Genomic DNA, 14,109 nt, shown 5'->3' on the forward strand with positions numbered 1-14,109 from the left:
GGGCCTGTCGTGGGGTGGGAGGAGTGGGGAGGGATAGCATTAGGGGATATACCTAATGTAAATGATGAGTTAATGGGTGCAGCACACCAACATGGCACATGTATACATATGTAACAAACCTGCACGTTGTGCACATGTACCCTAGAACTTAAAGTATAATTAAAAAAAAAAAAAAAGAAAAGAAAAGAAAACATAAATCTATTGGCCTAAAGTGAGATGAAGGAACAAGCTCTTAATCCTGAGCCTGTGGGTCAGCTAGTGCTGACCAGCTGCAGGGCACTGGTCTGGACTCTCAAGATTCCACAGCTCCTTTGCAAAGGGAGTGTGCTAATTCTTGCTTACGTCTTTATAGGAACTGTGGATGCCTCTTCCATTTCCTAAACAAGAGGCAGAGATAAGCACCAGAACAACATACTCTGTCACAATGACAATAGCAGCTTTTGGGAAATAGGCATTTAATCTAGGTTACCAGAGAGCTTAGTGTCATGCACGTTGAAGCCTACCAGAAAACAAGACAAAACAAAACAAAAACAAAACAAAAAACCTCCAGGTGAATTTAAGATGAACAATATAAATTATTAACAGTTATCAAAGCACTCTCTCAAAGAATCAATCACTTCCTTTCTTATTTCAAATATTTATTACATTTCATTCCTTTCTTCCTTTCTACTTTCCTCCCTGCCAATTAACATACAGTAAGTGAAGATAACCTGCCCAACAACACCCTGTAAATAAAGACCATTTTGATAAGGAATAGCAACTCTTCTGGGTTATAAAAACCACTATACATGCTATAACATGCCTGATGGGGAGTTTTCTGCTCCATAGAAAGATTTCCTGACTTAAAGAATACCTATACCATTCTTCATTAATCTTTGTGAATAGAGGAAAGGAATCCAAATTATCTTTAATGTCAAAAGCTTGTACTTAGAAATATCTCATGTCAGGTAGCTAGCACTGTCTAAACTCTCACTTAACATTTATAATGTAACTTTACATTATAATATACAAATATACATTATAATGAACACTTAACAGTTTACAAAGAGGTCTCATATATGTTATTTCAACTGGTCCCATAGTAGCACCACGAGGTGAATATGATTACATCTATTTTTCCAAATAAGGAAACAGATGCAATGAAATTAAGGTACTCACTCAAATTTTCTTAGCTAGTAGCCTGGCAGAGGTAAAACTAGGACCCAGGTTTGTCCTACTCCAAAGCCAATGCTATTTCTTTTTAATACAAATGCCTCTAAGTAAAAAAAGATAACATACTCTTGGATTTTTTTTTCCTGTTGTATCCAATGGACAAATGAAGCATTTACTTTTTTTTTTTCTTTTTGGGACAGGGTCTTGCTCTGTTGCCCAGACTAGAATGTGGTGATGCAATCATGGTTCACAGCAGCCTTGACCTCCTGGGCTCAAGTGATCCTTCCTCTCTTAGCCTCCTGAGTAGCTGGGACTACAGGTGTGCGCCACTATGCCTGGCTAAATTTGTTAATGTTTTGTAGAGATGGGGTCTCGCTACATTGCCCAGGCTAGTCTCAAACTTCTGGCCTCAAGTGATCCTCCTGCCTTGACCTCCCAAAGTGCTGGGATTATAGATGTGAGCCATTGCGTCCTGCCTAAATGAACTTTTATTAAAACCTCTTATTTAAACTCTGTAAATAAGAGTCTCCACAAAATACCCAGGAACTGCAGACGTTACAACCCAGGAACACGATACTTCTGAAATAACATTGCTGCTATACTCCAGGTGGCCAGGGACTAAAGGGGGACTTAAGAGAACAGGAAAGCAATTTACCGTTAAAGACCAACGTGCAATTCAGTTCCCAGCCATTTGGCTGGGACGCTAGACTATGGCACTCTTCGCCTCTGACTGCTCTTCCTGTATGGTAGGAACTTCTTGAAATTTCACAGCTCAGACTTTTGTTAATGTACTTACTCACCTCTTTTTTCACATGTAACACAATAAGCTAGCTTTCTGTTGCTATTATTTATTTGTGCTCAATTTTTGGAAGCAGTTAGAATTGCTCAAGAGTTCATCAATTCTTCTTGATTTCAGATTAGAGCACATCACAGACCAAAGAGATTTCCTTTATAAGGCTTTTTAGGCTCAATTTGAGTTTGTAAGTGACGTTGAGCACCTCTGTTTTTCTCCCTAATGGGGAGTGTAAGCTTTTGGTATTCAACCCTGAATACGCATACAATTTTCTTGTGGTTCTCCATATGGAAACCATAGGGCAGAAATGACTCACAAATGAAACGTAAAAAATAGATTAAGAAACTATACTTACTTAGGAGGAATTCTTAAAACTGTGTTCACATTTGTGGCTGGGACTACTACTTGAAGGATGTGTTCAAGGGCTGTTAATCCACCAGCAGCTTGAAATGCAATCTGATCTGCCACATTCTAGACAGAAATACAAACAGAAGTTAGTCCAATTTCCCAGGCATTAAACTATAACCAAATGATATCTGTAGTCTGAAACATGCTGATGGTTCAACTATTCTACAAATATTATTTTATAAATATTTGTTGAATGCTACTCACTGCTAATTGTTCAGTACTAGGAAATATAGGTCAAAAGGAGTGAGCATAAAAATACATGGTTGCTGTCCTCCATGAAGCTTAAAATTGGTAGATGGCAAGCACAGGCAACCAAAGCAAAAATGGACAAGTGGGATCACGTCAAGTTAAAAAGCTTCTGCGCAGCAAAGGAAACAATCCACCAAGCAAAGAGACAACCCACAGAATGCGAGAAAATATTTACAAACTATCTATCTGACAAGGGATTAGCAACCAGAATATATAAGAGCTCAAACAATTCTGTAGGAAAAAAATATAATAATCCAATTTTAAAATGGGCAAAAAATCTGAATAGACATTTCTCAAGAGAAGACATACAAATGACAAACAGGCACAGGAAAAGGTGCTCAACATCACTGATCATTAGAGAAATGCAAATCAAACTACAATGAGATATCATCTCACCCCAGTTAAAATGGCTTTTATCCAAAGACAGGTAATAACAAATGCTGGTGAGGATATGGAGAAAAGGGAACTCTCATACACTGTTGGTGGGAATGCAAATTACTACAACCACTACGGAGAATAGTTTGGAGATTTTTCAAAAAACTAAAAACAGAGCTGCCATATGACCCAGCAATTCCACTGGTAGGTATATGCCCAAAAGAAAGGAGATCCATATATCTAAGAGATATCTGCTCTCCCATATTTACTACAGCACTATTCACAATATAGCCAAGAACTGGAAGCAATCTAAGTGTCCATCAGGAGATGAGTGGATAAAGAAAACGTAGTACATATACAGAATGGAGTACTACTCAGCCATAAAAAGGAATGAGATCCTGTTATTTGCAACAACATAGATGGAAGTGGAGGTCCTTATGTTAAGTGAAATGAGCCAGGCGAAGTAAGACAAACTTCACATGTGCTCATTTATTTGTGGGAGCTAAACATTAAAACAATTGAACTCATGGAGATAGAGAATGGAAGGATGGGTACCAGAGACTGAGAAGGGTAGTGGGGGGGACAGGGTAGTGGGGAAGGAAGTGAGGGTAGTTAATGGGTACAAAACAATAGTCAGAAAGAATAAGACCTAGTACTTGATAGCCTAACAGGGTGAATACAATCAATAATAATTTAATTGTTCATTTACAAATAACTAAAAGAATACAGTTGGATTGTTTGTAACACAAAAAATGAATGCTTTAGGTGATGGATACCCCATTTACTCTGATGTGATTATTAAGCATTGTATGCCTATATCAAAACATCTCATGTATACCATAAATACATGTATAAACTATGTACCCACAAAAATTGAAAATTAGAAAAAAAATGAGTGGCTAGGACCAACACTAATCGGATAGTTATAAATAAGGTGATTTTAATTTTAAGTACCTTGAAAGATAAAAGGTTCTCTATGAGAATAATGGGGGAATCAACTATATAATGGGGAAAGGGTCAGGATAGGCTTCTCTGAGAAAATTGAAGTTTTAAGACAAGTAAAAGAAAGTGGGAAGAGAAGAAGCACTCCAGGCAAAGGAAAAAAATTATATATATATTTTAGCAATACTTACTTAAAAATCACATCTTTATCACATTGTAATCTTAATTACCACCTAACAATATAGACTTCCACAAAGATTCCCTCTACTAGAATATTTGTCTTCAGCAATAAAAGATAATGTAATATCTAATCATTTTAGCTGTATCCTTTTTAAAAAATACCATTTCAGCTATTTTGGGAGAACATTAACTAACAATTTTAGAACTAAACCTAGATTATTTCTATGCAATTTATGATCTGTATATAATTCTTATGGGAAATAACATTTCCAAGTTATTTGCATTTCTTTGGCATGGGGAAGAGAAGAGTAATTCTATGCTACACTGAATGTTTTTAAGCATAGGCAGAATCAATACAACATATATGTAAAAAATAAGATAGCAATCTATTGTGACTTGAATTGTGCCCCCCTCAAAATTCATATGTGGAGGTCCCAACACCCAGTATTTCAGAATGCAACTGTATTTGAAGAGATCTTTAAAGTGGTAACTAAGTTAAAAGTGAGGCTGTTAGAGTAGACTCTGGTCCAATATGACTGGTGTTCTTATAAGAGGAGAAAGAGACACCGGGGTTACATCTGCACAGTCAAGAAGCCGCATGAGAACACAGCAAGACGTGGCCATCCATGAGCCAAGGAGAGAGGTGTCAGGAGAAACCAAACCTGTTGACACCTTGATCTTGGACTTCAAGCATCTATAACTGAGGGAAAATCAATTTCTGTTGTTTAACCAACCCAGTCTGTGGCACTTTGTTATGGCAGCCCCAAGCAACGAATACAACACCTCTATTACATCACCACCTTATATTTCTTCTAATAGCATTCCACAGCCTTGAAATGTTGAAATACTGAGGTTTTTTTTGAAAAGGGAGTGGGGAGGAGATATTAGTATACGTAAGCTCTGTCAAACATATTTGCCTGATTCTCCTAGTGTTCTGAGCATTAATGAGGTATCAATTATTGTCTCCAGTACATGTCTAGAGTTTAGCAGTGTAATCAAATGCTTATCTTAATCATTCAATTGCTCTTTGTGCACAATAAAATACATTTTGTGACTATAAGTTCATTGTGAAAGCTAGACAAGACTCATACATTTAAGATTAAAATTAATAATTTTGTTATTAATGGAAAAATATTTCTTTGCAATAAAACTAATAATCAAAACCTGCAAAATCCAGGTACTTAGTAATTTACTTAATACTGTAATGCTGTTGTTACTCCCTCTGTTTATGCTAGGATGTCAATATATTTAGAATAATTAGCTCTGTATTATCATATATACACAAAGAAAAGTGCACTAATCATAATTGTACAGCTGGATGCGTTAAAACAAATTGAACACATTGTGTGACAACTCCAAAATTAAAATACAAAGCTTTGTAGCGTGCCTTGGTATCCCTTGTGCCCATCTTATTCACTATCTCTTCCTTGTCCCAAAATGTAAAGGTTATCCTGACTTTTAAACTCATAAATTCATTTTGCCTTCTTTTCATATCTATATCACACTTTACCCAAATGTGTCTAGCTTTTTTGGGTGGATTGTTTATTTCTAAATTCATTCATGTTGCTGCCTGTAGCAGTATTTCATTCATTTTCTTTGCTGTATATTTTCTGGATATTATTCTATATCCACTTATTTAAATGTTTCACTGCTGATTGACATTTAGCTTGTTTCTACTTTGACACTTTGGACAACGCTCCTTTAAACATTTGTGCACATGTATTTGGCACATGTGATATGCAGCTATACTGGGCATATCTAGAAGTAGAACTGCTGGGTCACAGAATATGCATAGGTTCAGTTTTAGTAGCTATGGCCAAACAGCTTTCTAAAATATTTCAAACGATATTTGTGTTTGATAGTGTTAATTTCAGTTAATTTCAGTTATATAGTGTTAATTTCAGTTATTCCACATTCTCACTCAAAATTGGTTTTACCAGTCTTTTTAACTTTAGTCATTGTAATGGGTGTGTACTGGCATTTTTTTGAGGTTTTATTTGCTGTTTCCTGATGACCAGGGAGGTTGAACATCTTATGTTTATTGGCTGTTCGTGATTTTAAAAATTTAATTCAGCTATATTTTATAACTGGGTGAAAGGCTCAGATCTTAAATATACTGTTCAATCAAACTTGACAAATGCTTATCAAGACACATCCATTTCTCTCACCCCAGAATGTTCCCTCATGCTCCTTCTATGGTCAATCCTTCCTCCCTGAAGCGACAACTGATTTGTTTCATAGTACCATAAGTTAGGGTTGTCTACCATAGATTTTCATATAAATTAGATCATATAGTATGTATAAATATTTTCTGGATTTAATTTGGTAAAGACTGGCTATCCTACCAGTAGTTTTACACCAAGCCTAGGCAACTGTGGAAACACCTCAAGTGTAGGGAAAATGGTAGAGGGTCAAGATGGGGATGTAAACACATACATACACCTCCTTTCTTATATGTAAAACAAATAAGGATTCCAGATAAAATATTTTAAAACATTAAAAATCATAACCATATTAAAAAATAAATGAAACATCTCTGTGAAACAGGGATGGAGAAGCTCATAGTAATGCGTAAGGCAAGGGTCCAATTTTTAGTAGATTCTCAAAAGAACATTTGCTTCTTTAGATTATCCCCTCTTCTTCAGCTTTCACACTGATTCAGCCTCCAAATTCTGAAAATTCTACTTCTGTTACACTTCTTGCCTCTTCTATCCATGCCTACTGTTGATTACCATGTCAGGACCATGTCTAGTTAGGTTCTCATGGTATCTTGTTTGAGGTATTATAGCAACCTCCTAATTAGTATCTTTGGGTCCAAGCTTACCCTAACCAGCCCATTTGCTAGAGCACTGCTTCCCAAACTCTATCGAATAAAAGCCAATTTTTTGTTTTTAAAATTTTTACTCCGTTATAGGCTGACACTTTTGTGAAATACAATACAGATGAAGTACTGAACAAATGGGAAAAAATGTACTAAGTAGAAGGCCACATTTTAAAATAGTGTGAAAATAACCACATTGCCAAAGGCACTCTAAAAATTCAATGCAATTCCCATCAAAATGCTACCATCATTCTTCACAGAACTAGAGAAAACAATCCTAAAATTCATATGGAACCAAAAAAGAGCCTGCATAGCCCAAGCAAGACTAAGCAAAAAGAACAAATCTGGAGGCATCACATAATCTGATTTCAAACTATACTATAAGGCCACAGTCACCAAAACAGCATGGTACTGGTATAAAAATGGGCACACAGACCAAGGGAACAGAACAGAGAACCCAGAAATAAACCCAAATACTTAACAGCCAACTGGTCTTCAACAAAGCAAACAAAAAACATAAAGTGGGCAAAGGACACCATATTCAACAAATGGTGCTGGGATAATTGGCAAGCCACATGTAGGAGAATGAAACTGGATCCTCATCTCTCACCTTATACAAAAATCAACTCAAGATGGATCAAGGACTTAAATCTAAGGCCTGAAACTATAAAAATTCTAGAAGATAATATCGGAAAAACCCTTCTAGACATTGGCTTAGGCAAAGATTTCATGACCAAGAACCCAAAAGCAAATGCAATAAAAACAAAGACAAATAGCTGGAATTTAATTAAACTAAAGAGCTTTTGCATGGCAAAGGAACAGTCAGCAGAATAAACAGACAACTCACAGAGTGGGAAAAAAAATCTTCACAATCTATACATCCAACAAAGGACTAATATCTAGAAACTACAAGGAACTCAAATTAGCAAGAAAAATTAGCAAACAACAACAACAAACAAACAATCCCATCAAAACATAGGCTGAGGACATGAATAGACAATTCTCAAAAGAACATATGCAAATGGCCAGCAAACATATGAAAAAATGTTCAACATCACTAATGATCAGGGAAATGCAAATCAAAACCACAATGTGATACCACCTTACTCCAGCAAGAATGGCTATTAAAAAAATAGATGTTGGTGTGGATGCAGTGAAAAGGGAACACTTCTACATTGCTGGTGGGAATGTAAACTAGGAAAACAGTGTGGAGATTCCTTAAAGAACTAAAAGTAGAAGTACCATTTGATCCAGCAATTCCACTACTGGGCATCTACCCAGAGAAAAAGAAGTCATTATACAAAAAAGATATTTGCTCACGCATGTTTATAGCAGCACAATTCGTGATTGCAAAAATGTGGAACCAACCCAAATGCCCATCAATCAACAAGTAGATAAAGAAACTGGTGTGTGTGTGTGTGTGTGTGTGTGTGTGTGTGTGTGTGTGTGTGTGTATGGAATACTACTCAGCCATGAAAAGGAATGAATTAATGGCATTTGCAGCAACCTGGATGGGATTGGAGACTATTATTTTAAGTGAAGTAACTCAGGAATGGAAAACCAAACATTGTATGTTCTCACTCATAAGTGGGAGCTAAGCTACGAGGATGCAAAGGCATAAGAATGATACAATGAACTCTGGGGACTCAGGGGGAAAGGGTAGGAAGAGGGTGAGGGATAAAAGACTACAAATTGGGTTCAGTGTATACTGCTGGGGAGATGGGTGCACCAAAATCTCACAAATCACCACTAAACAACTTACTCATGTAACCAAATACCACCTGTTCCCCAAAAACCTATGGAAATAAAAATAAATAAATAAAATAGTAGATGCAAAAAGACATAAAATTACTCTGTCAACTTGCAAAATTTACTCTTGATTTGTGTATTTATCTCATTATGTTTCATAACAGTGGCCTGGCACTGGCTTCTGGACTCTGTTTGAGTAATCCTGCCCTGGATACACACTCAAGAAATACCCTAAAGAGTAAATGTCATTACATCACTCTTTGCTTAAAACACTCCAGGGACAACTTCTTCACAGTCTACAGAATGAGATCCATGGACCTTAGAATGATCCCTCTCCAAAAGCCTCCTTCCCTGCCAGGATCCTTCCTCCCTTGTAACCAAATTCCTTATATAACCCCTACTTTTTCATGCCTTTGTGCTTTGGCATAAACTGTTCCTTTTCAGGAAGGATGATCCTCTAGTTTTTCCATCTTTGTATCTCCACTAAACTCTGAGCTTGCTGATGTCAGAGACCATGTCTGCTTCATCATCATATCCCAAAGACTTAGCACAGGGGACTGCACTCAGTAATTGCTCAACAATGGTTGCTGAATGAGAAGGAAGGCTGACAAAGATACTCTTACTATATATATATATATATATAGTGTGTGTGTGTGTGTGTGTGTGTGTGTGTGTGTATATTTTTTTTTTTTTTTGAGACAAGAGTCTTGCTCTGTCACCCAGGCTGGGGTGCAATGGCGCGATCTTGGCTCACTGCAACCTCTGCCTCCTGAGTTCAAGTGATTCTCCTACCTCAGCCTCCTGGGTAGCTGGGATTACAGGCACCTGACAACATGCCCGGCTAATTTTTGTATTTTTTTTTAGTAGAGACAGGGTTTCACCATGTTGGTCAGGCCAGTCTCGAACTCCTGACCTCAGGTGATCCACCTGCCTCGGCCTCCCAAAGTGCTGGGATTGCAGGCATGAAGCCACCATGTCCAGCCCCATTATACATGGTTTTAACTGCTAAAACACAAACAATAATTTCTCTAGTATGATTGCAGGATGAAATCCTCCATTCTTGTTATTATGTTTGCCACACAGAATAGTTTTTCACTGGAAATGAGCTTCATGACCAAAGAATGAGATTCAGTTTTCCAAGACTGAAGGACATGTTCGCCCTGAACTTCCTTAACAACCACCAAGAAAGGAACTAAACTCTCCTCTCGTATTCCATTTTAGTGTAAAGCCTTTATGTACTGACATCTCTCAACTCAAAAACAGGGCATAGAGTACTTTAAGCCAAGCAGAAACACCGGTTGATCAGTCTGTCCACAGGGAAACCAAGCAGCACCACTGCTGTTCCTGCAGACCCTCCACAATGGGAGGAAACTGGGTCAGCACTGCAGAAGTGGAGGGGAAAAGGACTGAGTAAAAGCAGATCATTTTAATGTATACATCTATGCCTTAAAAAAAACCCTCCAAAAAACCCTCAAAGCCTTTTCTGCAATGCCAACAACATGGATGCGACCTCTTGAAAAACCTAAGACACAAGCTCTAACAGATATTAAACAGGACCAAATAAACAAATTTCAGGAAGATAAAGGCCATTCAGAGTCAACTTTTTACTAATGTACTATTGGAAACCGAAGTTTTAGTTTATTATTTGCAGCTTCTCAAAAAAAAAAAAAGCAAAAAGCAAAATCAACTGTGAAATAAAAAAATCTCCCAAATCTCCATCTGGAGCTAAGGAAGATTCTGGTTAATGTGTACTTCTGGATTAAAGATGCAACAAGCCACCTCGGGACTCTCTTCCATGGAGCATGGCCAGATAGAAACACTGCTCCGTATCATCCTAAGTTCTTCATGTCCCACATCAAGCCCTATTCATCCATTACCTCTGCCGTACCTCATGGCCCCATTCTCTCTTGTCTGCAAGCTCCTCAAGAGTGGCATCTGACTCATCTTTGCAGCCCCAGTCCTGGCACAGAGCAGGAATGGTAAATACCTGATAGATAAGTGATGGGACAAAAGAATGAACAAGTGAAAGGACTTATTTCAGATAGTAAAAATGTCCTGTGAGATATGATAGATTAACACAACATAGAGGCATGTTAAATATAACAAGGAGAAATACTGCTCACTGGATCCCATTCCCTAACAGCTTATACATAAAGATGGATGAAACAATCCTGTGATATTAGAGATGACTTCTTCATCTCATAGAGACAGAAAGGGAAAATCAAGCTGTCTCAATGATGAACCAACCAAATATTAAAACTAAGAGAGAAAAAAACCTTTGCAAACATGTGGCGTTAAATACCTTATATGCAAATCTAAAAAGAAAATAATCCTCATACAAATCTAGGTAGACTTAACACAGAAAGCTTCCCCATCTCTTGTTCCTCTCTTTTCATACCACACTAACTTCCTGTGCCAATCACTTGGCACTTCTTATACAGTGCTCTGATTACATTTCTGGATGGCTTAATACCATAATAATAAGACTGGATGCTCTTCAGATACACCATTTTATACTTGTCCCTATCCCTCTTAGCATCCAGAAAAAGCAAGTACACTAAAAATCCTTAACCATAATTATCTTCTCCATTCAAACTGCCACCTTTCCAACTTGTAGTGTTCAAATGCTCTCCCAATCCCTTAAGACCAAGATCAAATGTTGCTTCTTCTGTTAAGTCACTCAGATCCCCTCAACTAAAATCAAAGCTCTCTGTACATTTAACTGTATTGTTTTGTGTGGCCCTTACCACTTTCTACTTTATGCAAAGTTATTTGTGTCCATGTAGTAGACTGTAAAGCCTAAACTCTCCTATGTCTGTGTTCCTACCCAGGGCCAAGCACAGGATGCACACACTGCAGGTATCAAGCAAAGTTTTTTTCAGTGATTGAAAATATCTCATTCTAGAAAGGTGAATTCCCTTTTACCCCTTTTCGAATTCTCCGCATTCAGACATATGAAACTGGAAAAAACTTTCACAGAAAGCTTGGTAATTCTGATTTGATTGAGAAAAACATACCTTTAAAGATAAGACGTGTGGCTTCCCTTATGTACCTGGCATAATACCTTAAAAGCTCTGCCTTCCCCTGCTCTCACCCACTGTGAGACTGACAACTGACTAATAGGATTAGTGGCTCCATTCTAATAACCCCACTTAGCTAAAGGCCAGCAAAAAATGACAGTCTCAATCTGAATTACACAGCCAGGGAATCCATCCAATTATTAACTAGAGTAACTGTTATTACCTCTCCCAATCAAAGAAGAGGCAGCTGTTAATCTTTGGCAGCCTGCAAAGGCTAGTGGCCTTTGTACTTGACTTTTCTGTAGACAATAATTATGTTCTTTGTGATCACGGAGGAAGGCCTTCAAAGCTTTTTAGACAGAGGTGGCAGATGGGGAAAACTGTTTGCGTGTTCATTAGCAGTATAGGCTAGATCTGTTCTGAGCATCTGTGGCACCTTAAGACCTGTTTAGAGAAAATACAAGTAGGTTTTGGCAAGTCCATAAATTTAGAACTCAGTAGCCTAATTTATAGAGATGAGAAGGTCCTGAAGTGAAAATTTTTATGGTCGTTTTTCCCAACATGGAAAACTTTACTGACACTTAAAAGACATCATTTCCACTTTTCTAGTATCCTTGTCTGTTAATGTTAGTTTAAAAGAAGCAAGCACAATGAGATGATGCTCCTTGTTCTGTGTTTTTTTTCCCTTACAAGCTTCCTAACTGCTGGCTTCTTTATATTCCTATAATCTACATAAATATCTATGCTCAGCTTTTCAGCTGTAGGCACTAACACTGAGAGTACTAGGTTTTGGGGTCAAGGATGTTACAAGAACAAAAACATACTGTGGGAAGGTGATGCCAAAAAGAGTAAAATTATAAGCTACGGTTTGAAGGCTTAGGCAATACGGTAAGTGGGGCTAAGAGGCTAGAAAAGCTTTCTCAGTATCAGAGGAACAATTCCTTTGCGATGTTAATTAGAAGTTGGACTCTTTGGAAGATGCTCCCTGAGGGAGCTGAACTGTGCCATTTCTGACCCATTTGGACTAAGGAAGGAAAGAGCAGAGTGAGTGAGAGAGGGTGGGTGCAGTAACTGAAGGACAGAAGCAGACCACAAGACCTGAGTGGTCTTTGTCTTTCTTTTTAAGCTGTTGTGAGATAGATGACCAAAGATTAGTATGAAGAGTTCATTACTGCAATCCAACAAAGCTCATGATAGTTATTTTGATCTTCCTTACCCTCAAGTTCTCTAAAGCTGCCAAGTGGGAGGCACTGGGCCAGGACCAGCACTCATAGTCTAGTAAGCAGTAGACTTACAAATAGATAAATGCAATATAGTGAGATAAATGTTATAACGAGTGGATATACAAAGATGCTCATAGAAGAAATGATTCCTTTGACTAATTCTTTAGAACACAACTGGTGTCAATGTGGACAGTTTTCTGAGCTACTATGCTCTCAAATTAAAAGACAAAGGACCTAAGTCAAGACTGTATATATGATGTTCCTTGTACAACTTCTTTATACGCCAACCATTTTCAACTTCCAGGTCTACCCACTGGTTTACAGCAGAACCTTATGAGTCTTAACACAGCACTTCCTTTTTTCCTTGCCCCTGTATCTCAAGTATCCTGAATGTTTTAAAGTTTGAAGGTAAAAGAAACTTGGGACTATGAGGGCAAAGAAAATTTGCTTTGGGCAAATGGGTTATATGGACAAGAGCCAGTAACATGGACAAACTCTAATGGGTCCAGCAGCTCCCAGGAGGCAGGACCTTAGAGCTCAGAGGCCTTTCTCAGAGGTGGCAATTTCTATTTTCTCTCCATCATAACACTTTTGCTTCTTTACTGATTTTTCTATTTATTTGGTTGTAAACTAAATCATAATGATTACAGTATCTGTTTACTTCATCACAAACTAGATTGTGAGGTCTCTAACAGCTGGAATTATGTTTATATTGGGTCTAGCAAAAAGTAGGTATTCAATAAATATTTGCTGAATCAAAGAATAAAGTTACAATTAATTTAATTTCTGGGGCTCTGACATTAGAAATTCCCTTAAGAGGAAAGACAGCCCATCAATGAGAAAGAAAAGGCTTAGAATCCCACAGCCTTGGAAAAGTCAAGGTAAGGTACAAGTAAGCTAGAAACTTTGGAAAACGTTACTGGTCCTTCGTCTGTGCTGACAGAGGAGGCAGGCCCTACTGTTAGGCCTGTCTGAAGGGAAAGAGGGAAAGGAGAGACCAGAGATGTGAAGGCCAACCACAGGGCCTTTGTCAATCATCATGTCTTACTCATCTTGGCATCAGTTTTTTTTGCGTTATTCTTAGGGAAAGTAGTGACCCAGGACTCAGAACTTTCTTTTTTTTTTTTTTTTTTAAATATATTCTTTTAAAAAAATTTTTAAATTATACTTTAAGTTCTGGGATACACGTGCAGAACG

At 37.6% G+C, this 14,109-nt stretch overlaps 1 protein-coding gene across 9 annotated transcripts in view; it reads right to left on the minus strand.

The window, feature by feature from the left end:
* SCAPER (S-phase cyclin A associated protein in the ER) overlaps window positions 1-14,109 on the minus strand; it is a 552,312-nt gene that overhangs the window by 159,415 nt on the left and 378,788 nt on the right. For 7 of the 9 annotated variants that reach the window (XM_054452429.2, XM_054452422.2, XM_054452421.2 and 4 more), the window contains one exon: window positions 2,301-2,416. In XM_054452429.2, coding sequence (XP_054308404.1) covers window positions 2,301-2,416 — 116 coding nt within the window. Of the gene's footprint in view, window positions 1-2,300; window positions 2,417-10,557; window positions 10,657-14,109 lie in introns of all 9 variants that reach the window. The other 2 variants (XM_063652363.1, XM_063652362.1) reach the window with 1 other exon arrangement.

The sequence above is a fragment of the Pongo pygmaeus genome, chromosome 16 (genome assembly GCF_028885625.2).
Source record: "Pongo pygmaeus isolate AG05252 chromosome 16, NHGRI_mPonPyg2-v2.0_pri, whole genome shotgun sequence".
Taxonomy (NCBI): Eukaryota; Metazoa; Chordata; class Mammalia; order Primates; family Hominidae; genus Pongo; species Pongo pygmaeus.